Source organism: Penicillium mononematosum (assembly GCF_028829835.1).
Source record: "Penicillium mononematosum strain IBT 11891 chromosome Unknown utg000002l:1.0-8112719.0:1.0-8118358.0, whole genome shotgun sequence".
Taxonomy (NCBI): Eukaryota; Fungi; Ascomycota; class Eurotiomycetes; order Eurotiales; family Aspergillaceae; genus Penicillium; species Penicillium mononematosum.
The window spans coordinates 3,040,462-3,061,157 of NW_026643272.1; the positions used below are offsets into that span (position 1 = coordinate 3,040,462).

At 49.4% G+C, this 20,696-nt stretch overlaps 10 protein-coding genes across 10 annotated transcripts; 5 read left to right on the forward strand and 5 right to left on the reverse strand.

The window, feature by feature from the left end:
- Positions 1 to 258: 258 nt before the first annotated feature.
- N7519_002928 (L-lactate dehydrogenase (cytochrome)) lies at positions 259 to 1,882 on the reverse strand (the record flags this gene model as incomplete). The annotated part of the gene is made up of 3 exons (XM_057289706.1): positions 259 to 1,311; positions 1,403 to 1,716; positions 1,774 to 1,882. 3 exons carry the CDS (start codon positions 1,880 to 1,882, stop codon positions 259 to 261), a joined length of 1,476 nt encoding a protein of 491 aa, XP_057150908.1.
- Positions 1,883 to 5,423: 3,541 nt separating this feature from the next.
- Positions 5,424 to 7,105, forward strand: N7519_002929 (putative MFS monosaccharide transporter; the record flags this gene model as incomplete). Its single annotated transcript, XM_057289707.1, has 3 exons — positions 5,424 to 5,517; positions 5,573 to 6,795; positions 6,845 to 7,105. 3 exons carry the CDS (start codon positions 5,424 to 5,426, stop codon positions 7,103 to 7,105), a joined length of 1,578 nt encoding a protein of 525 aa, XP_057150909.1.
- A 974-nt stretch (positions 7,106 to 8,079) lies between these two features.
- On the forward strand, positions 8,080 to 9,295 carry N7519_002930 (Rab family GTPase; the record flags this gene model as incomplete). The annotated part of the gene is made up of 3 exons (XM_057289708.1): positions 8,080 to 8,125; positions 8,212 to 8,432; positions 8,603 to 9,295. 3 exons carry the CDS (start codon positions 8,080 to 8,082, stop codon positions 9,293 to 9,295), a joined length of 960 nt encoding a protein of 319 aa, XP_057150910.1.
- Positions 9,296 to 10,072: 777 nt separating this feature from the next.
- Positions 10,073 to 11,800, forward strand: N7519_002931 (uncharacterized protein; the record flags this gene model as incomplete). Its single annotated transcript, XM_057289709.1, has 3 exons — positions 10,073 to 10,118; positions 10,181 to 10,363; positions 10,431 to 11,800. 3 exons carry the CDS (start codon positions 10,073 to 10,075, stop codon positions 11,798 to 11,800), a joined length of 1,599 nt encoding a protein of 532 aa, XP_057150911.1.
- Positions 11,801 to 12,648: 848 nt separating this feature from the next.
- Positions 12,649 to 13,701, forward strand: N7519_002932 (DUF3431 domain-containing protein; the record flags this gene model as incomplete). The annotated part of the gene is made up of 4 exons (XM_057289710.1): positions 12,649 to 12,962; positions 12,990 to 13,321; positions 13,381 to 13,585; positions 13,638 to 13,701. 4 exons carry the CDS (start codon positions 12,649 to 12,651, stop codon positions 13,699 to 13,701), a joined length of 915 nt encoding a protein of 304 aa, XP_057150912.1.
- Positions 13,702 to 14,077: 376 nt separating this feature from the next.
- On the reverse strand, positions 14,078 to 14,446 carry N7519_002933 (uncharacterized protein; the record flags this gene model as incomplete). The annotated part of the gene is made up of 1 exon (XM_057289711.1): positions 14,078 to 14,446. One exon carries the CDS (start codon positions 14,444 to 14,446, stop codon positions 14,078 to 14,080), a length of 369 nt encoding a protein of 122 aa, XP_057150913.1.
- Positions 14,447 to 14,515: 69 nt separating this feature from the next.
- On the reverse strand, positions 14,516 to 15,280 carry N7519_002934 (uncharacterized protein; the record flags this gene model as incomplete). The annotated part of the gene is made up of 1 exon (XM_057289712.1): positions 14,516 to 15,280. The coding sequence occupies one exon, from the start codon at positions 15,278 to 15,280 to the stop codon at positions 14,516 to 14,518; it is 765 nt and encodes a 254-aa protein (XP_057150914.1).
- A 218-nt stretch (positions 15,281 to 15,498) lies between these two features.
- On the reverse strand, positions 15,499 to 16,589 carry N7519_002935 (zinc-binding alcohol dehydrogenase family protein; the record flags this gene model as incomplete). The annotated part of the gene is given in 3 exon segments (XM_057289713.1): positions 15,499 to 16,199; positions 16,254 to 16,396; positions 16,411 to 16,589. The coding sequence occupies 3 exon segments, from the start codon at positions 16,587 to 16,589 to the stop codon at positions 15,499 to 15,501; spliced, it is 1,023 nt and encodes a 340-aa protein (XP_057150915.1).
- A 231-nt stretch (positions 16,590 to 16,820) lies between these two features.
- Positions 16,821 to 17,228, reverse strand: N7519_002936 (Nitrilotriacetate monooxygenase component A/pristinamycin IIA synthase subunit A; the record flags this gene model as incomplete). The annotated part of the gene is made up of 2 exons (XM_057289714.1): positions 16,821 to 17,137; positions 17,177 to 17,228. The coding sequence occupies 2 exons, from the start codon at positions 17,226 to 17,228 to the stop codon at positions 16,821 to 16,823; spliced, it is 369 nt and encodes a 122-aa protein (XP_057150916.1).
- A 1,031-nt stretch (positions 17,229 to 18,259) lies between these two features.
- On the forward strand, positions 18,260 to 20,612 carry N7519_002937 (sodium:solute symporter family protein; the record flags this gene model as incomplete). Its single annotated transcript, XM_057289715.1, has 3 exons — positions 18,260 to 18,547; positions 18,599 to 19,195; positions 19,296 to 20,612. The coding sequence occupies 3 exons, from the start codon at positions 18,260 to 18,262 to the stop codon at positions 20,610 to 20,612; spliced, it is 2,202 nt and encodes a 733-aa protein (XP_057150917.1).
- Positions 20,613 to 20,696: the final 84 nt, after the last annotated feature.

The window sequence follows — 20,696 nt, forward strand, 5'->3', positions numbered from 1 at the left end:
ACCTGGGGTTCGAAATATATCTTCGTAAGCTCGGCAGTAATCCATCCATCGTCGTAGCCTGTTGAAAAGCACTTGAAGTTCTACAAGGCAAAAAGTATACTTTTCTCCAAGATAAATAATTTGTACATATTGCATGGGTATAGAGATATATATGAACTCAATGTTACATGTTCAGACGATACCATCCTGCAGACCGATGCGAACAACACGGCAAGTATCAACACGAACAAATGAACCACGAATGCGGCCAAAAAGAATCTAGAGCTTCGGCTTTTCATTAAACCTCGGTGCCTCCAATGGATCATAAGCACCAAGGCCAAGGGTATCAGATGGCACAACAGAGTGCCCACCCAACAAGCCACGGGTATCAAGCAGACTAGGATTGAGATCGGCCACACTCGCAGCTCCAATCAACCGCATATTCATCTCCATCTCATCCTTCAGCAGTTGCATAGCACGGTCCACACCATCGATCCCATAAGCAGACATGGCATAAAGGAACGGCCGCCCAATACCGATACCCGTCGCGCCCAGACAAAGCGCCTTAAGGATATCAGTTGCGCGACGCACACCGCCATCAACAAAGACTTCAATGCGCTTTTCCCAACCGCGCTCGCGGAGGGCAGGCATCACCTCGGCCAAGACCTCGATGCCGGACCGTGCGGTCTCGAGCTGCCGTCCGCCGTGGTTAGATAGCACGACGCCATCACAGCCTGCCTCGACAGCGCGCAGGACGTCCTCAACGCACTGCACGCCCTTCAGCACGATCGGCATGCGTGTGATGGATTTGAACCAGGGGATATCCTTCCATGAGAGAGCGGGATCGATGAAGGAGGAGATGGCTCGGGCGGCGCCTTGGGTGCGATCGATGTTATCGCCGCCAGCCTGGACGTTCGAACCGGGATCGGAGAACTTGGAGCGCATGTCTTTCTCGCGACGGCCGAGCTGAGGCGCGTCGACGGTGATAAATAGGCCCTTGCAGCCGCGCTTTTCAGCGTGTTCGACGATCTTGCGCGTGATTTCGCGGTCTTTGTTCACGTATAGCTGGAGCCATTGTACTTGATCGCCTTGTTTGGCGTCGACGATTTCATCGAAAGAGCATGAGGCTAGGGTGGGGATCATTTGTACTACGTTGTGTCGGTGGGCGGCTTTTGTGAGCACCACTTCGCCTTCTGGGTGGCCCAGTTTGCCGAGCGCTGTGGCGGTCACGTAGAATGGGATTGAGCATTTTGTGCCCAGCATTGTCGTGCTCATGTCGATGTGCTCGACATCGACTGAGAATCCGCGGCCTGAACCAGATTTTGTGGAAGGCTGCGTGATTCTCGCGCATTGTCTGGGTATAGGTTAGCATTGGGGGGTTTGATGCTTGGGGGGTATCGATGTAGACATCAGAGTAGCTTACAATTTCATCATCTGCTCCGCTGGAGTAGTATGCCCACGCCGTCTTCTTCATGACTTGGCGGGCCACCGCCTCAAAGTCCATCAGGTTGTAGCACGCTGCGAGGGAGGGCATGCGGGAAATGCGCTCTTGGCGGTCGGCCTCCTCCGGATCGAAAGCTTTTTCTTCCTGCTCGACGGTTCCCATGTCTACTGCTCCCAAGTGTTTCGACTTGTCTAGGAACTTGTCCAAGGTGTCGGGTGGGTGGATTGGTTCGAACTCTTCGGTCGCATCTTTGCCTGCATACTTGAGGATGATCTTCTGACCCCCAGGGTGTTCTGGGAAATATTAGCGTACATTCGAGCAGGGAAGAGCAGTAGTAAAGAAACACATACCCGGGAGGAATTCGGTTACATCGTAGGCTTTGCCGTGCACGATGACCCAGCACGAGTCTTTGGAGTTGTGCTCGGCGACATCTGCGCCGGTGAGCTTGCCTGCGCTCATTTTGAAGAGGATATGAGAGTATGGGTTGCAGAAGAGTAGAGAAGAAGAAGAAGTAATTAAAGGGAAAAAGATCTAGTGGAACCTCGGGATAAATGAGTCCGGGGGAGAAAGTTGCGGGGAGCTTCTCGGCCGACTCGTCGGATGAGAGTCTGGTCGGATGGGCCCTCAATCCTTAAGTCCGTATATTAATTCGATTCGTTTCTAAGATCAAGTCTAAAATTCGAAGTCTCTATGAGATTGGAGGTTGGGATCGTCGTAGGAGCCTCGATCTTGGTGACATTCTCTATATTGTATTCAGCCAGTAGTAATGAACGCATTATACATGCCCGCATGTTCCCTTCACACGACAAAAACGTTTTTTGTTGTCTACATCTGCATTCAGAAAACAACCTTACCTATATGGAAAAAGAAAGACAAAATATGATGTATTCAGCAATATGTTACCATATACCCCGTACATAGAGATTTACATGTACGCAGTATAATTCTAAGGTTAGCCCTTGTTAGTTAATAACGGTCCCTAGCAGAACTGCAAAATGCATAAATTGCATTTGATTGTCTTTCTTCAGCTCCTGCCAGTTCGCACCCTTGATTCTCTCGAACGGCTAATGGAACAAATCGCTGTTGACAGCCCTGCATTTCCTCGTTGGAATGTCGGGGACGCCGTCTTGGGGAAGGAATAGCGAATGGCCTGAGGCAGACAGATTCACATGACTTTATCACATGATTCCACGTGATCATCGTCATCCAGAGTACGCGAAGTCATAACAACCATCATGTTGGAGTACGGATACTAAGGCCTTCATGACCATCAGAAGCATGGATGATACAAGCTGCCAATTGGAAACATAAGGTAGTGGAGATCAGTGGACGAAGAACGGTCCTACCTCGGCCTTGGCTGACAGCGCCACCGTCGATCGCTAGAAAGCTTCTTTGAAACCTGGTTTTTTGGTTCGAAGTTGGAAGAGACCGCGAAAAATAACAGCCGCTCAATGCAACGCGCGTAAGGCGCACATGTAAGTTTGTTGCATCGGCACATCGGCATCGAGGCAGCCGCTATCATCGGACACGTTCGTTCATTCCTCGCACCTCCCTGGCATTGCCGGCGCCTCCGAATGTTCTCCACCCTCCCACACCTCCGCCATTTCTCCATCTTCTGCCACGGCCACCCCTCCTTGTTGCCTCGTGGCTGCCGCTAACGTTGTACGGGGAAGGGGCACGGTCAAGGTGCACTGTCCACGAGTTGCACCATGTGTGCATGGGGCACAAAATCTTTGAATCAAGTGCAGGTAGATCGAACCGGGCGCAAAGCGGTCGCCACCACTGGTTATAGTTCGACCAAACTGTATTGTAGGATTCATAAATGGGTATTGTTTGGATCACCTATCTAAAAAAATAATATACGGCAATACCTAGGTAATAAGGCTCAATCCTAACCACGCAGGACTCATCCGCAGGTCGGCTGTGCTGACAGGCCATCGCAGGCTCTGAAATGACCGAAATCCCCCAGGAAGCGGGGTCTATCTTTATGTGTTCTGTTCAAATGTATATGCACCATGAGATCTGAAGCTGGGTTTTCCTATCGTCCAATCGACCCCTCATCGGGCGAGGTCTGTTGAGAGGTCTCGATCGACTGTAACGTGAGATTTAGATGGACATACAAAGTGCAATGTACGAGACAGGAAGGCGGGTTCTCCGAGATGCATGATTAGCCGAAGGAGACCCATCGATAGTCTCCTGAATCCCCTGAATTGTGGACATTGACACGCGGACCTGCCATAAAGAGAACCATTTCTTACCATCATACGCTTCAACGGTAAAGAGCTCTTCCAATCTGAATACAGTGCATTCGCATATTCGGGAAAAGAATGGAATCTTTAGCCATGTTCTGTAAATTTGTTTTAATTTTGTGGTTGCCTATGTTTTTCGCCCGTATCCACTTAGTTGCAGTTCGAGAAAACTTCGAATACGCCGGGAAGTGGTTCAACGACATCATTGCGGATACTAGGCGACACTTTTCCGCCAAAGGAGGGGATTCGATGGATAATCCTGCATATCTTTGAGACATGACGTGGGTCATCATTTGAATGGTCGAAGGGAAAAATAAAAAGATTTATAACTTTTCATACAATTCATTTGTCATTTTTTAAACTCAGACTGAAAAGAAGCGACGGTCAAGAAAAAAAAAAGCCTTGCGGGCCCGGCCCTAGACGCCTTGGCTCTTGGCTCGCATAAATCTGTGAAATGTGCTATTCCACATATTGTTTTCGGATCTGAGTGCAACATTGTACAACATACATGTATGCAGCCTTATATTGTATTACCTATAGCCTAGATAGGAATCCCCAAGGAAGGGAGAAGAAAAACATTGCATATATTATTAAAAGATCTCAATAATGAAGAGCAAGGAGGATCTGTTATGCACATCCTGTATCGAGTAAGCGACCATGATGATCACTGTCCGATCCTTTTAGTGTGGCGCTAGTCCTTTCACGGCACCCGCGAACATTTCTCATCGCCGAGTATCTTCGGCATGGAGACGGCTTCCCGAGCCCCGTTTTGCAACCAGCACCGAGAAGGACGGGAGTAGCTTGGCGCTTGGACTTGTTGCATTGAAATCGAGTACAACGTTTAAGTACTCCGTACATTGTTGAATCATAGGGACCCTAATAGCGCACCTACCATATTCCCGTGTGCATGCGCAATCCCGATGCACTATTCGATATCGGCACGCCTTCCTCAACGGTTTAAACCTATTATTGGTAGGGCTTGTCCTTCACCCTTACTCCGAATCTCGCTGCCATTTCCTTACCCGAACAATAGACACACTAGGTACAGTCCATTTTAATATGATCCAGAATTCTTGTTTGAGATTTTATGTTTGGTCAGTCGGTGCGGATCTAAGCTACCTAGTTAAGCACCACACCGAAGTGACCAAGTCATATCCACCACTATAGGCCAATTATGATGAGAATCAATTATCATCAAAACAAATACGGATTAAGTCAAAAGAAAATAGAAAATAAAAAGAAATTCCATATCTGATGTCATCAGGGACGCAAACTACCGGGTGGATCTTTTTAAAAATGCTTAACACGCCATTTATTGATGCATTCGGCTAATGGGTTCCGCTCCTTGACAACTCTGATTCGTTGAACCACAACTACTCCGGCAGTGGCTTTTTATTCTTTTTATTCTTTTTATTATTATTTTGCATTCTTTTATTTTTTATTATTCGAAGGCATCGTAACTCGTATGGAGTACTCCGTACACACGGGGGAGAAAAATATCTATGCCCCACGATGAATCTCCTTGCCACTTTCGTCAAACTCCGTTGGAGAAGCAGACACTCAAATATCTCCCTATTTCCTCCTCCCCCGGGTTTTTTCTTTCTTTTCTCCGCGTGTCTTTATATACCTAGTCATTCCATTCATTCCCCTCATACCGACCATACCCACGTGTTGACACTGGGACTAGTCCTTCATAACACCTTTGGACTTGTATAGATTGGTTATATCGTGATCTTCTTCTATTCTTCATCATGGCGCCGAAATATGGTGGCATGTCCGGAAGGCCCCTGAGTTTGACGGTGTCGACCATCGCCACTATGGGCTTCTTGCTTTTCGGTTACGATCGTGAGTATACATTGACCTAGTATCATCCAAGTCCAACGTTGCTAACAATCCACAGAGGGTGTCATGTCCGGCATTATTGATTCCGATGCCTTCGGCAAGCTTATGCCTATCACCCATGGCGACTCCACCATGCAGGCCCTGGTGACTGCCGTCTACGAGTTGGGTTGCCTGGTTGGTGCCATGTACGCCTTGTTCACTGGTGACAAGCTTGGTCGTCGTCTCATGATTATTCACGGTGCTTGGGTCATGATCATTGGTGTTATTATTCAGATCGCTGCCGTAAAGGGCCATGGAGCTACCGCCCAGTTCTTCGTCGGCCGTATCATCACTGGTATCGGCAACGGAATGAACACTTCAACCATCCCTACCTACCAGGCCGAGTGCTCGCGTTCCTCCAACCGTGGTCTTCTCATCTGTATCGAGGGTGGTATTATCGCCATTGGTACAATGATTGCCTACTGGATTGACTTCGGTGCCTCGTACGGCCCCGAGGATCTTGTCTGGCGTTTCCCCATTGGCTTCCAGATTATCTTCGGTGTTATCATTATCATTGGCATGTACTATTTGCCCGACTCGCCTCGCTACCTTATCTCCAAGGGTAAGGTGCACGAGGGTGAGTATGTGCTCGCTGCTCTCGGTGGTTACGAAGTCGATTCCCACGAGACCCAGCTCCAGAAGCAGCTTGTCATCGAGTCCATTGAGGCTGCTGGTGTTGCTGCCGGTGCTGGTTACTCTGATCTCCTCACTGGTGGCAAGACCCAGCACCTGCGCCGCATGCTTATCGGTTCTTCATCTCAAATCGCCCAGCAGTTGTCTGGTTGCAATGCTGTGATTTACTACCTGCCCGTCCTCCTGAAGAAGTCTCTCGGTCAGTCTCAGTTTATGTCCATGCTTATCGGTGGCATCAACATGATTGTCTATGCCATCTTCGCTACCTTCTCCTGGTTCTTCATTGAGAAGATCGGTCGCCGCAAGCTCTTCATTGGTGGTATGACAGGTCAGATGGTTTCCATGATCATCGTCTTCGGTTGCTTGATCCCCGACGAGACCGGACCTTCTAAGGGTGCCGTCTTCGGTCTGTTCCTCTACATGTCCTTCTTCGGTGCCTCGATCCTGCCTCTCCCCTGGCTGTACCCCGCCGAGATCTCGCCTCTCCGTACCCGTGCCAAGGCTAATGCCGTCTCTACCTGCTCGAACTGGCTGTTCAACTTCACTGTTGTTATGATCACTCCGGTTATGATTGACAGCATCTCCTGGGGTACCTACCTCTTCTTCGCCGTGATGAACTTCATCTTCATTCCCCCCCATGATCCTCTTCTACCCTGAGACCGCTGGTCGCAGTCTGGAGGAGATCGATCTCATCTTTGCCAAGGGTTACTGCGAGAACATGAGCTATGTCAAGGCTGCCAAAGAGTTGCCTAAGCTCACTGATGAGGAGATTGAGGCCAAGGCTGCTGAGTATGGCTTCGAGTCTCACCGCCAGCAGGGTGATATGGAGAACGCTGGTGAGAAGGGCTCCCCTCGCAGCACCTCTAGCGATGGAAAGGATTTCCACGAGGAGACCGAGAACTCCAAGAACATCTCTTGAGTTTCTATAAGCTCCACTAAGCGGTTGTGTTTTAAGTTGCCGGCGTGACAGCGCTGTGCGCTGCCATTTCTCAATGTTATGGCTGTGCTGTTCCCTCTGTCTAATGAAAGGGTGAACGCCAGATTTGCATTTGTCTTTTCTCTTTTACTTTGCTATTTCTTTTGACATTATATACCCATTGTTTCTGGCCTGGAGGATGACACCGTCTGATGCCGGCGGATGATCCTGTCTGCACTCAAAGTATAGTGCTATTGTTTTTTTTTTTTGATAATGACCTCCGAAAATGGTTCGGTCGGGCATGGGAATTGCCAGCTTCATGTACATGCGCTTTGCATGATACCACTAGGGGAGAAACACATTATATTTACTCTTTTCCTACGGAGTATGTAAATCGTAAATGCCCCTGCATGTGCCAACGTCAAACCTGCCTCTTTAGGGTTGAGTTTAATAGTGACTCATGCGGGTGCTGCCTTGCATGAGGCTGATAGACTCCAGTGCAAGGGGACCATTCATAGTCCTCACAAATTAAAACTCTCATCACGAGTATTATCACGAGTATAATCGCCCCAAGAGCACCTGGGCAAAACCAATCAACTTATGTAAAATATATTAATTCGCAGGCTGACAGTTTAACTTCAGCCCTTTGTTCGCCTGTATATATGCCTTGAATCTCAGGTTACCAATCAACATGGAAGATAAAGTCGGGTTGTGAGAAAGTTGAACCCTTTCTTCACTTTTCTATTACCCCCCTTCTTTTTTTGCTATCCAAGACACGTGCAGGTGACCTCGTGAATACATATGAACATCGGCTGATACCGCCCGGAACATCAGCTTTTCTTTTCTTTCATTTCTCCTTGAAAACTTCCTTTCATCTGATTGCTCTCTTTCGCGTTGGTTGTCAAAGAATTTGGCTTCTGTGAACATATAATGCGAATACAAAACCTTGACCCCCGCTTCCTCAACCTCGGGGAAACATGAGTTCAAGCCTTGAAGCTAAGATTGTGGTGCTTGGAGCACAGGGTATGTCGTCTGTGGAGTGCCCAGTTTCCAATCTATATACTCGAGGTTGGAAACTCAACTAAACAGTTTACTAATGTTAATGACAGGGGTGGGAAAGACTGCGCTCGTGGAGAGATACTGTAAAAACACCTTCAACCCCGCAGCGGCTTCAACCATCGGCGCGTCGTTCGTGACGAAGCGCGTCCTTGATTCCACCTCCGACACGATAGTAAGATTACAGATATGGGACACTGCTGGACAAGAGAGGTTTCGCAGCATGTCGAGACTTTACTATAGAGGAGCCCAAGCAGTGCTCCTGTGCTATGATGTCAGTGCATCCACTTCCGCACCATTTCCCCTCTCCTCCATTCTTCTTGCGTTTGTATTTGTTTCCTATACACGCGCAACCTACAAGATAAGAAAAAAGAAAAAGAATATACATATATATCTATATATATTATGTATGTATATAAACACTAATACTAACTGGCTACATAGATCACCGACCAAAACAGCTTCCAAGAAATGGCCGGTTGGCTACGCGAACTCCGCAAAAACATCACACCCAACGATGACGGCACAGACTCCCTCATCATCCATGTCGTAGGTACAAAATCTGACATTGTCGCCGATGACCCCTCCCGCCGCCGCGTCCCCTTCGAGCGCACAATCGCATACGTCGCCGAACAACTATACCCAACCCAAGCCTCCACCCCGCCACCGACCGCAACAGCAGGCATGGGTGGGCTAGGCTTTGGAACATCTGTCTTTGGAGGGAGTGGCGGCAGCGCATCGAACGCCAGCGCCAGCGCTGCAGCACTGCAGAGTCCGGACTCGAAGCGCAGTTCGGCTTTCTGGGGGCAGGAGATTGGGTGGGACTGCTGTCATGAGATCAGCGCGCGGGATGGCGAGGGAATTGATGAAGTTTTCCGCGTTATTACGCGTAAGCTGGTCGAGCAGCGCAATCGGCGGGATGCCGAGCTGGCTTTGTCGATTGCTGGTACGCCCATGGCGAATGGGGTCATCGGCCCTTTTAACCCTGGGGTTGTGGAGGGCACGGGGAGTTTCCGGCTTGGTCATGGTGATAAGAGGAGGAGTTGGCTGGGTTTGGCGGCACCTGGTGTTAATGTCGCTGGTGCTGAGGAGGAGCGCGTTATGCGTGCATCACCCAATAAGGGACGATGTTGTTGATCATTGAAGAGGACGGGGGTTGGTGTTCTTTGCTTTTTCTTGTCTTTGCATTTGAGCTAGCGTTTCTTTTTTTGTAACTTTTGTTTATGTATGGATTTATGGGTTAGAATAGTGTAGTTAGGGCTTGGATTGGCTAGGCGGCCTTGTCTTGTTTCTATTTGGTTAGCTATGCATGAATGAAGATACTGTTTGTCTGTTCAATAAGGATGCCATATACAATCAGCATATGTCACTTCAAAGGATCGTCTCTATAAATCGGTTGTGGAGTCGGTGGATCCGATCATCGATCATCGCCACTGATTTGCACTATTATGCTTCTATGAAAATGTATATCTTTTATCTATGGATGGTTTTACTATATCACCATACTAATGGGAAACAACATCATGCAGTTCAAGTTCACCTGATGATACATTCCCACCGAGGCTGAGCCCCCTCATTTCGCTTACACCGGAGAATTTCCTTTCCCAATTGGTCAAAGAACCCACGGGGCCAATCGAAGAGAACTGCCCAGGTGGACTGTGCTTTTGCTATCAGAGGGACTTGTCGATTTCAATCAGGTCTGTGTCTGCGTCACACTTTAGGGCCAAATTTCTTTTGCCAAATACGTCCATTTGCTGGGTATTTCTCTTCTCTTCTCTTATCTCCTCCAAGCTTCTTGTTTTATATCAAAAAGAATTAGTCTATCTCTTATTGCTTTATTCTTTGATACCAAAACAGACAGTGCTCGTATTCCACCCCTCAGTTCCATATATCCTTAATTCCATCTCACTCACCATGTCCGGGGTGGAGGTGATTGCGGTCGTAGCCTGTGTGGCAGCTAGTAAGATCATCTCCTGTCCTCCTATCAATAGATGAGATTAACAAACCCAAATCGGCAAACAGTCGTCTCCGCCTACAGTGACGGAGCGAGGATGTTTACTGCCATTAGGAAGAAATACCACGAGCGCCAGTCCACCCGGGAACTAGAACGGTCCCTCGCACGCGGCCGTACTGAGATCCAATCTCGGTTCGATCAGCATCGCCAAGAACTTGGCTGGCGATACGAGCAAGGTGACTCGATCGCTCGTGAGCAGATGAAAGATATTATCATCAAATTGCAAGGGCGTTGTTAAGACACCTTCGCGAGGCGCAGGAGCGGGGACGACTTTGGACCTCATGGCGTTGCAGACAGAGTCCGAGCAGGGTCGCGCTCGTACTATACTCATTTTGGGAGATTTATACCAGCGTATCTCAACGCCACCGTCTGTTCCACCGTCTTTTTCGCTGTCCATCGATCCGACCTATCATGGGATGAACTTGTATGGCCAAGGACATTCCACCAAAGGTCCGGACAGATACTTGCCATTCCATACAACAGAGATGGGGTATCCCTCCGGCAGATATCCTGCATCACCAGGCAGTTATACACAAGGCCAGTTCCTACCGGAGGCCGTCTGCGCCTCACCGACGGAGACACCGGGGCCAGCGAGAAAAAGCGAGGCTACCAACCCAAGACCTCGCACACGATCATCGGGCATTGGGTCAGTTGTGAGTAGTATGGGCGACTTGTTCCATCCCCGCCCAGGTCGTTGGAGTATACCGTCATTCCCGTCGTCAGCGCCCGAGCCTTGTTACCTACCACAGCCCGGAGGAAATAGCGAAGTGTCACCGTCGACGCCTGGACCGATTCCACAACTCGATATCACACCAGCTACGCCGCGTAGACCCAAGCTGCGATCAAGCTCGATACCCCACGACGTGTATTGGGGCAACCCGTGGAAGCAAGAAAGCCCCACAGACTCCGACTCCGAGGACGCCATCAGCCATACCCCGATCGACGAAGAAGAAAACAACCTCCTCTCGCCCATCTCCCCACCCACACAAGCCCGCCAAGATTCCCTCTCCGCAAACTCGACGGCTTCAACAGACTCCAACACGTCGAACCCCTCCACCCGAAGCAGCACCGACCGATCTACCCAAGCAATCAGACCGCTATGGCCACCCAGCAAAACGAACAACTACCTGGGGTTCTGCAAAGGTGCGTGGAAAGTGCACACGGGATTTCGTGGATTCAAAATCTACTCTGAGCCCGGATCAGGTTATTACACGCAACAGTCATGGCTGCGGTGTACGAAGTGCGCGTTTGAAGCACCCATGGCCCCTAAGAGTTCCAGTCGCAACCCGCAATTCGAGGAAAGCGTGCGTACGCACAAAGCCAGCGGTATTCGCTATCGATTCGAGTTCTTGGCGAAATCACACGTGCCTTGTAAGCGGGACCCGGCAGCGCATTTTGCTCCCAATACTCCCCGCGGCACCTTTTGTTGTGTCTTCTGCTGTGCGATGGCACAGGGCTCGACGCAGGTTTATGGGAATCTGGATATCTTTATGGCTCATCTAGCAGAACATCATTGGGCGGTTGAGAAGGGAACGTTGGATGTTTTGCCCAGTCTGCGATGTGTGGTTGGTCGGCTGGCGCCTGATTCGGAGTATTTTGATGTGAATATTTTGCCGGTGCGCGGCTGATGTCTTGGATATTATCTTGGTGGTTGCCTTGGGTTTATTTTGGGGATGATGTCTTAGGTTTGGATTGGAACTGTATTTGGCGTTGGTCATACCCGTTTTTAGTTTTGGCGTTGGAGTATATCGGAGGATTGAAAATTGATCTGCACTTAGTTCAAACACGGGAGGTATCCCCTTGCATGGGATGTGTATCACGTATAGTGCCCAATAGAGAAATGGTTTCAGGAATGTACATCAACTGCTGGACCAGGTTGATATTAAGTGTCGAAGTAACCTCACACAGTCGAGTAAGCCTTATGTACCCCTGAATAAATGAAATTACAGAAATTAAAAATATTAAATAATAAATAATAAATAATAAATAATAAATAATAAATAATAAATAATAAATAATAAATAATAAATAATAAATAATAAATAAACTCAAGCAGATTGGCCGAGATCCTTCATTTCCTCCAATCAAAATGCCCCCAATGGCCCAAAATGGATCAGAAACAGAAACAGATGGAGTCCGCTCTCCCAAATAAGGAAAGCGCTGACTTCCTTCTTTTTTTTTCCCGTTTCTTCTTTTTTTTTTTACCATTTCTCTTCCTGGAGAAAGGGACCTCTTCCGTCTCATATTACTTATTTCAATTGATTCCATTCCTTCTTGAAGTACTTCATCCCTTGACTCGGCACTTTCGTCATCTCGCGTTCGGAGTACGCGAGTCAGTTTGATCCCCGGCCTCCACATGGGTCGGTGCTTATTCCTTCCCTAAGATTGCGTTCTGAGACACTGGCCTCTTCTCATATCTCTCACACACTCACCACCCCTATACCCTCTCCCTCGAACCCGACAATCACGTTATGCGATGAGGTTGTCACTCCGTGTTAGTGCCGCTGCCGCACTAATTATCTTTACTCTCGTCTTGGTCTGTCGCAATCTGAAGACCAAAGGTGAATCGCTTCAGGATATATGGCACTTCGACACCGGCTCCTTCCGCACATCCCTCAGACCGAAACCCGAACCTGATAACGGACCGCAACGGAAATGGCGGGTTGCATCGGATAATAAACCCGCTTTAATCTACCAGACCACCGAAATCGTGGTCCCTAACCAAGGTGCCATTGTGATGGGCAAGCGCAAGGAGGAAGATACCGCTTGGATTGGCGCAGAACTGGCAGAGTGAGTGTGACTCGATTACGTTCCCAGAGGAAGACAGCCTAATGAATATCTCCAGATGGCGCAGCGTCATTTACACCGTCGACGATACCAATGCCCAACCCACACACCGAAGAACAAGGGTCGCGAGGCTCTCCCCTACCTTCAATACCTGGTCGACCACTACGACGACCTTCCAGACGTTGTGGTCTTCCTGCATAGTCACCGCGACGGCGTAATTGCCGGCTGGCATATCGACACCATGGATTACAGCAACGTGGACTCGGTGCGGGCATTGCAGAAAGAATTCGTGCAACAGGCAGGCTTTGTCAACTTGCGTTGCCAATTGAGCCCAGGATGTCCCTCGGCCATCCAACCATTCCGTCAACCCCCGAATCCCGAAAGCCCGGGCGAGGCATATTACGCTGCTGCGTGGAAACAGCTGTTCCTGGCGAGCCCGTTCCCCGCGAAATCGCTGCCCCGTGCTGCTCCCAGTTTGCCGTCTCCCGAGAGCAGATTCTCCAGCGCCCCCGTACCGATTACCAGCGCATGTATGACTGGGTGATGGACAATGACCTGCCGGACGAGGCTACTTCGAACATTATGGAGTACTCATGGCACATCGTTTTCGGCAAGGATCCTGTCTTGTAAGTTGTCCTGCAGTTATATTATTTCCCTCGCTAACATGTTTGATTGTAGCTGCCCTGATCTGTTCCAATGCTACGCAGATGTCTACGGCGAGGAAGTCATCTTCAACTACTGATCATTTCAAATCACTCTTCTGATGCCTACAAGGGCCCATAGCTCTCTTGTATTCGAACCAGAATACGTTTCTTTATTACCCGGCACTTGCCGGAACTCCCTAGGGGAGAAATACCATGGTTACTGGGAAGATGCAGTACCAATGCCATATGATGACTTGCTTCAATGTCTATTTTTTCTTTTCCCTGTCAGAAGCAAATGTACAAAGACTGAAATGTGCCGGGAGAGCTATCACAGTGATATCATCTGTCTCGCCTCGAGTTGCACGTCCAAGTCATGAGCATGAGATATTCCTTTCGTGCTACGGCACCCATGTATATTCTATTTCCTTCAAATCTTATTCCTGTTCAATCATACACCGGGTAGCTACCGCGTAGCTATACCTTGCTATCCTGCAGAACCATCTCCCTCGCAACCTCATCCCACCGATACATCCCCCCACTACCAACATTATAATGATAATAATTATTGGTCCCGCCAGGAACAACAGCCCGCCGAAAGGTGATATTAATCCGCCCCCTCGTCGCCTCCCCAGCCTTCCCCTTCCTTTTAGGAATACTATGCAACCAATTCGACTGCGTCGCCCCGCGCATAACAACCATATCGCCTGATCCCAGACTCATCTTGATCTGCTGCAGTGGCACCGTAGCAGCAGGCCTAGACTCAGGAGAAGAGACGGTATTCAATGTCACACCCGAATCCGTACAACTCCCCCTCATCGCACTGGTACTACCCGGCCCGGACATTGCGCGCGCGCAGCACCAGGCACGCATCCACCCGTCGTCCGGTTCGCAATTCCCCCGGATACGAAAGGCTTATGCTTCATTAGAAAATCCCGCTCGCCGCCCAGTGACAGCGAGGCGATATTCGGCTCGGGTCCTCAGGAAACGCTCGTCATCGGAGTGGAATGCAATACTGTCGTCTCCGCTGGCGTAGTAATTTACGAGGCAGAAATTATAGCCGGGGTTTTTGTTATCTGCGTTTGCGGCTGCATTCGCGGCTTCGACCTGTCTCCTTAGGAGATCGAGACAAGCTGGGATTGGGCGCGGCGTGCACTGGTATTTTGTTTTCGGGGTTGGGGTTTTGGTCTTTGCTTCTACTAGAACGAGGCTGTTGGGGTTGTCCTGTTCTTGGATGAAAGTCGATGTCTCATCGACTCCGAAGACCGTTGTCCATCGCGGTGTGTTGATTTGCGTTTCGATGTCGCCGCGGCGTGCTGTGTATTGGACGCGGTAGAAGGGGAGTTCGCGACGGAGGAATTTGAATAGCTCGTTTGCTGTTGCGCGCGGGATGTATGGCTGGAAGTGGAGGAGGTCGAGGTGTGGTTGGTTGTTGATTGCCCGGGGTGCGTTTGCTGGGGTTGCATGTTCTAGGCCTACTTCGATGTGGGAGGGGAGTTGGGCGATTGAGATTGGATAGCTTGGGTGCTGGCTCGCTGGTTTGGTGTCTTCGTTTGGGATATCGTTTGGCTCTGGGGGTGAGATTGCGGTTGCGGTGTTGGATTCGATGGAATCGGTTTTAGGACGTTTCGGAGCGGTGGTTGACGGCTTGAAGAATGCATCGAGTGTGCGCTTTGCCATTGCAGGATGAGGCGGTGTTGGGCATTGATAATTGGGATGGAGGCAGTCCACGGGGTGTATTCGTGTGCGCGACTTTGAGAATTTATTGGTGATGTCATTTTCGATCCCGATCTACAATTCCCGATCTATATAACCCGATCTGGCTTGGCATACATTTTGTAGCATGATTGTCATGGTATTCACAGAATAACTTGAGACCAGTTTCTCGGGCTATATAACTATTGCTGGACTCCCTCAGTCTCGGCAATCTTAACCAAATATTTCACCGCAGAAGCCTTGCCGGCCTCCAGATCTTTCAATGCGCCCTCGAGACCCCCCAATCCACCTTTCCTCACTTCATACGGGTGGCCTGAGAACCAGCCTTGTGCCAGACCTTGGCCAATAAATGGGAAGAAAGCAGCTCCGAATTCCTTATCACCAAGAGCCTGGCCCTTAGCAGGGGGCATATGAACAGACCCAACCATAGTCCGGTGGATGCTGATTTGCTCCTTCACCTTATCAGCCTCCGCAGGTAGAACGACAGTGATCTTCCCAGGTGCATCGAGAGCAGCGCCCAGATTTATATAGCTTCCCTTCTCGGACACGGCATCGTAGGCATGGTGAATGGGTGTCCCCTTGCTGGCAGCTTTGATCGCCGAGCGGACGGCGTCATCGCCTTCCCGATAATCGACGATCGTGTCTCCCTTTTCTCTGCTGATCAGTGTCTCAACGAAGGGTGCGCCTTTGCCTGCAACAGCGATAATAGGGTGAATGTTCGATAGCTGAGCGAACTTGATCGCAAATGCCCCAACCGCTGTGGCACCGCCGTACACAACCAGTGGTGTGGGCTTATCGGCAGGAGCCCAAGGCAGAGGCAGTCTCAGTTCTTGATATAGGCCCAAAGCCGCAGTCATCGCAGCGAGGGGGATAGTAGCAGCCTCTGGTCAATATGTTTAGTTTCATCCTCACGATAATCAGGATGCGGGAAACATACCTTCAAAGCTGGTCTTCTCGGTGAGATGGAATGTCGTATGTTCCCATGCAATGGCGTACTCGGCATAACTTCCATGGGGGCTGAGCATCTCGTGGAACGCCGCCACTTTGTCTCCCTTGCGGAAGTTCCGGACTCCTTCCCCACTGCCTCCACATACCCCGCGATATCATCTCCCTGGTTCAGGACAGTATCTGGTTGCCATTTGGGGACTTTCCAATCCTTCGGGTTGGTACCCGACACCACTACCCGGATGAGGACCTGGCCGGGTTTGGGAGTGGGGATGTCAACGTCGCGGATGATGACCGAAACGGTCTTGTCGATAATAGCTTCTTTCATTTTGTGACTTGTGACTTGGGACTTGGTGGTATTCAAACAGGTCAGTTCAAACGATTTATATTAATATATTTGATTTGTAAGACTGTCCCAGGGCCCCTGGGACTCGGGCCCGACGGTCTCCGGGTCGAATTACTAATTGAGCCGGGAAAAATGAGGTCATACAAAAGTGGGTCCACGGGTCTCCAGGTATATCGACAAGACACCTGGTACTCCGTACTTTGTACCTGTAAACTAGTTCTTCGTAATCTGATATCGAGGAATGGTCTCCCTTGCCCGCCACTTGTACTTGCTTCCATGATTCTCCAGGCGAACACTTCGATCCAATAACCACTTCGCGAGCCGTGGCACCACAATGACTTTGATATGACTGAGATCACGGCCTTTCTGGTTGGCAATATTCCGTATATTATTCACCCTCAAGCGAGTACACTCGGGGGTCTGACCACCGATGAATATTGCCTCCCCGTGCCTTCCACCGAATTGACCACCAGCCTCAGAGACACCGACTTGGAACAGAAATGGTTGGTCACAGAAATGAGGCCTAGGCACTTAAAAGTATTTCCCTTTGTGGTTTGTTTCTCACACACCATCGCTAGCAATGTACGTTCCGAGCTGTCGGCGTCGTCTCGGAAGCTTCATTCCCAGAGCTTGTAAAGCACCCCGAAGTATTCATCCGCTAGTGCGTATCACTCATCGTGAGGAATCTGCTCGTTCAACTCATGGTCTCGGCCTGCGCTGTCCAGGTACGAAGTGACAATATTCCACACCACATGACCCTGACTGAGATGATCCAGATAGAGATTCAGCGTGCGAGCGCGTACGGTTTCTCGTATGCCACACTGGAACTCCAAAAATGAGGTTCCGTGTGACAGCGGACATGGGAGGAACAAGGTACAACGGGTCAATGGCAGGAAATTGTGCACCCGATGCCAACGTGGGCACAACATTACTGGGGCCTTTGTATACATCGTACGTCCCCCGGGTGTCCGCAATGGACATCGCATAGAAGCCGGATTTGTCAAGCAACTGAGCTAGCTCGGTCTAGAATGACAGAAACCTGTACTGATCGGCCTTGCTTTTAGGGTGCTTCCATAGCCCAGGCGCCATATGGCCCGGGGACCGCTTTGTACATATAACGGGCAGAAGTGTACGCCAAGCGGTGTCACCATCGCACAGGGTCATTGAAGGCTAATCTCCCGTTTGTAATCGGTATTCGACATTTGAGATGAATATTTTGAATCCCATATCGGCCGATAAAATAGCCTCTGTGGGGTACGCAGTGACCCTTGTCTTTCGCGATTCCAACTCGTTTTATCGCAATCTGGAAGTCAAGGCACGCAATCCCAACCAAAATCCCCTTCGCACCCACATCCGTTCCGCAATTACCACATGTTTACCTTGTTAGCTTAATTTCGATCTTCCAATCACCCTGTGTCTAGTCATGTTAGTCACGTCTCGACAACTCATTCCGTATAACGCAATTGGGGACATGGACGACGTGAGATATATCGCCCACACGGCAGCTCTGATTGTTATGCAGTCCTTCAGAGCATGCCAATTGGCTGCAAATCTACAGAGACCAGGCTTGGCATCGAACATGTGGTGGACCTTCCTGACAATAAATATTTCTCGGCCCTGCGATTTTGAACTTGGCTTTACTTTGCCCAGACATGTCTAACACGATAGATACGTCCAAGTTGGCTTTGATCCCCCAAGGGGCGGCCTATGGCCTTCTCATTGGCCTCAGCGTGTTGTTCTGTGGTGTCATTTTGGTTGCCGTCAAGGTGCAGAAAGCATATCTTGCTGAAGATTCTGGAAAATCGGAAATGTTCATGGTTGCCAATCGATCCGTAGGGAGAGGACTGTGTGCATCTGCAGTCTTCAGTTCCTGGATGTGGATCAACGAAACAGTATTGTGCGCGGCAATGACATATAGATACGGTCTTGCGGTGCCTCTGGTATGTTACCTTAATACCCTCAAATGACCTTTCACGACTAATGGGCCATAGTGGTGGGGATCTGGTCTCTGTTTCCAAATTGCACTGATGGCAGCACTCGGTGTTATGGCCAAGATTCGGGTACCTTATGCTCATACATCGCTTGAAGTGGTTCGGATGCGCTATGGCAGGATTGGACATCTCGTGTTTATTGTGCTCAACCTCGTCAACAACGTCTTCGGCTGCGCCTCGATGATTATGACGGGCTCTCAGCTAATTCATGGTGTTTCTGGCATGCACTATGTAGCGGCAACTATCCTCGTTCCCTCGGAGGTCCGTCTTATTTCTATTCTGAGAATATCTCAGGAACCAAGAGCTAACCTCCTTATAGTTGTCCTCTATACAGCCGTCGGTGGCCTGAAGGCCACATTCCTGACGGACTTTTTGCACACTGCTATTGCCCTTATTCTCATCATCTATTTTACGATCGCTGTTTTGACAAACTCGTCAGTTGGTGGACTAAGTGGCTTGTATGATAAACTTATTGCAACAGCTGCGGATAATTACATCCCCGGAAACTATGAAGGTTCACTCCTTACATTCAAGTCCAAGGATGCAATTATTTGGGGGTTGATTCTAAAATTTGGAAACCTGGCACTTGTCGTCATGGTAAGTCGACTTTCCAAGGCAATCTTTGAAAGGTCCCTAGCAAAGGCTACCGAGATTCACAAAACGTCAAGCTTTTACAAAGCTAATATGTCATTGGTAGGATACCGCATTTTGGCAAAAGTCCTTTGCGACGGAGGTCAAGGCAACAGTGCCAGGATATAATATAGCTGCATTGGCTGTTTTCGGTATCCCCTGGGGTCTGGGCACAGTCATCGGGTTGGCAACGAGGGCAATTCACGATACACCAATCTTTCCCACCTACCCTAGCTTGCTTACCGCCACTGAAGTTAGCTCGGGCATGGTGATGCCATACACCATCAAAGCACTCATCGGAGACAAAGGCATCATTGGCTTCTTTTTCCTTTTGTTCATGGCTTTGACAAGTACCGTTTCCTCCTCAATGATTGCTGTCAGTAGCATCTTGTCTTATGACATCTATAAGACATACCTCAATCCAAAGGCTACCGACAAGCAAATTGTGGGAGTGAGCCACTTGACTGTGGTGATCCACGGTGTCTTTATCACCGGCATCTCCATCGCTCTCAATTATGGAGGGGCAAACATGACATGGATCGGGTACCTGAGACCCATCATCTCATGCCCGGGAATTATCCCTATGATTCTAACTTTGTTCTGGTCTCGGCAGACTCGGATAGCTGCAATTATCTCTCCAGTTCTTGGCTTCTTTACAGGTCTCGCTGTCTGGTTGGCAACAACCGAGTATATGTATGGCACTATCAACATCACGACCACTACAAATCCTTATCCGGCACTATATGCTGCCATCGCTTCCTTCTTTACGCCGGCCCTCTATTCCGTTGTACTGTCACTCTACAAACCTTATAAGTTCGACTGGAGGGTGTTCCTTCGAATTGAACTGGCAGATCAAGCAAAAATCCAGCCAACCCCCTCAGATACTAGCACATTGAACGAAATCAGCGAGGAAGACCCCGCAAGTGATTCGAAGGGTGTAGCTGAGTCTGTCAAACCATTTGTTGATAGTCAACCAGAAAGCATCAACAACGACCCAGAGCAGATTGACGACAAGAACGAAAAGAACGATACGAAGCCGGCTTCGTCCCCATCTTCCGTGGAAATCAACCTCGACGATATTGAGCACCCATTTGACGACGCAACATTGAAAGAGCTGTACAGATGGCTCAAAATTGCTTGGTATATGTTCGGGGCTATCGTGCTGGTCACGTTCGTTGCTTGGCCTCTTCCCCTATATCGCGACTACATATTCACGAAGTCATTCTTCGGTGGTTGGGTAGTTGTTGGCATCATTTGGCAGTTCGCTGCTTTTGGGGCGGTTGTGATTTTCCCACTTTATGATGGACGGCGGGATATTGCGATCGGTGCGAGGGGTATCTGGAAGTCTTCCAAAGAGTACATAGACAGGGCCAAGAGGAGTTAGACGAACTCGATGGATAATTGGATAATTCGGAAATACCGCCAAACACAGCTGTGTAACCCAACGATAATTCCCACTCAACGAACT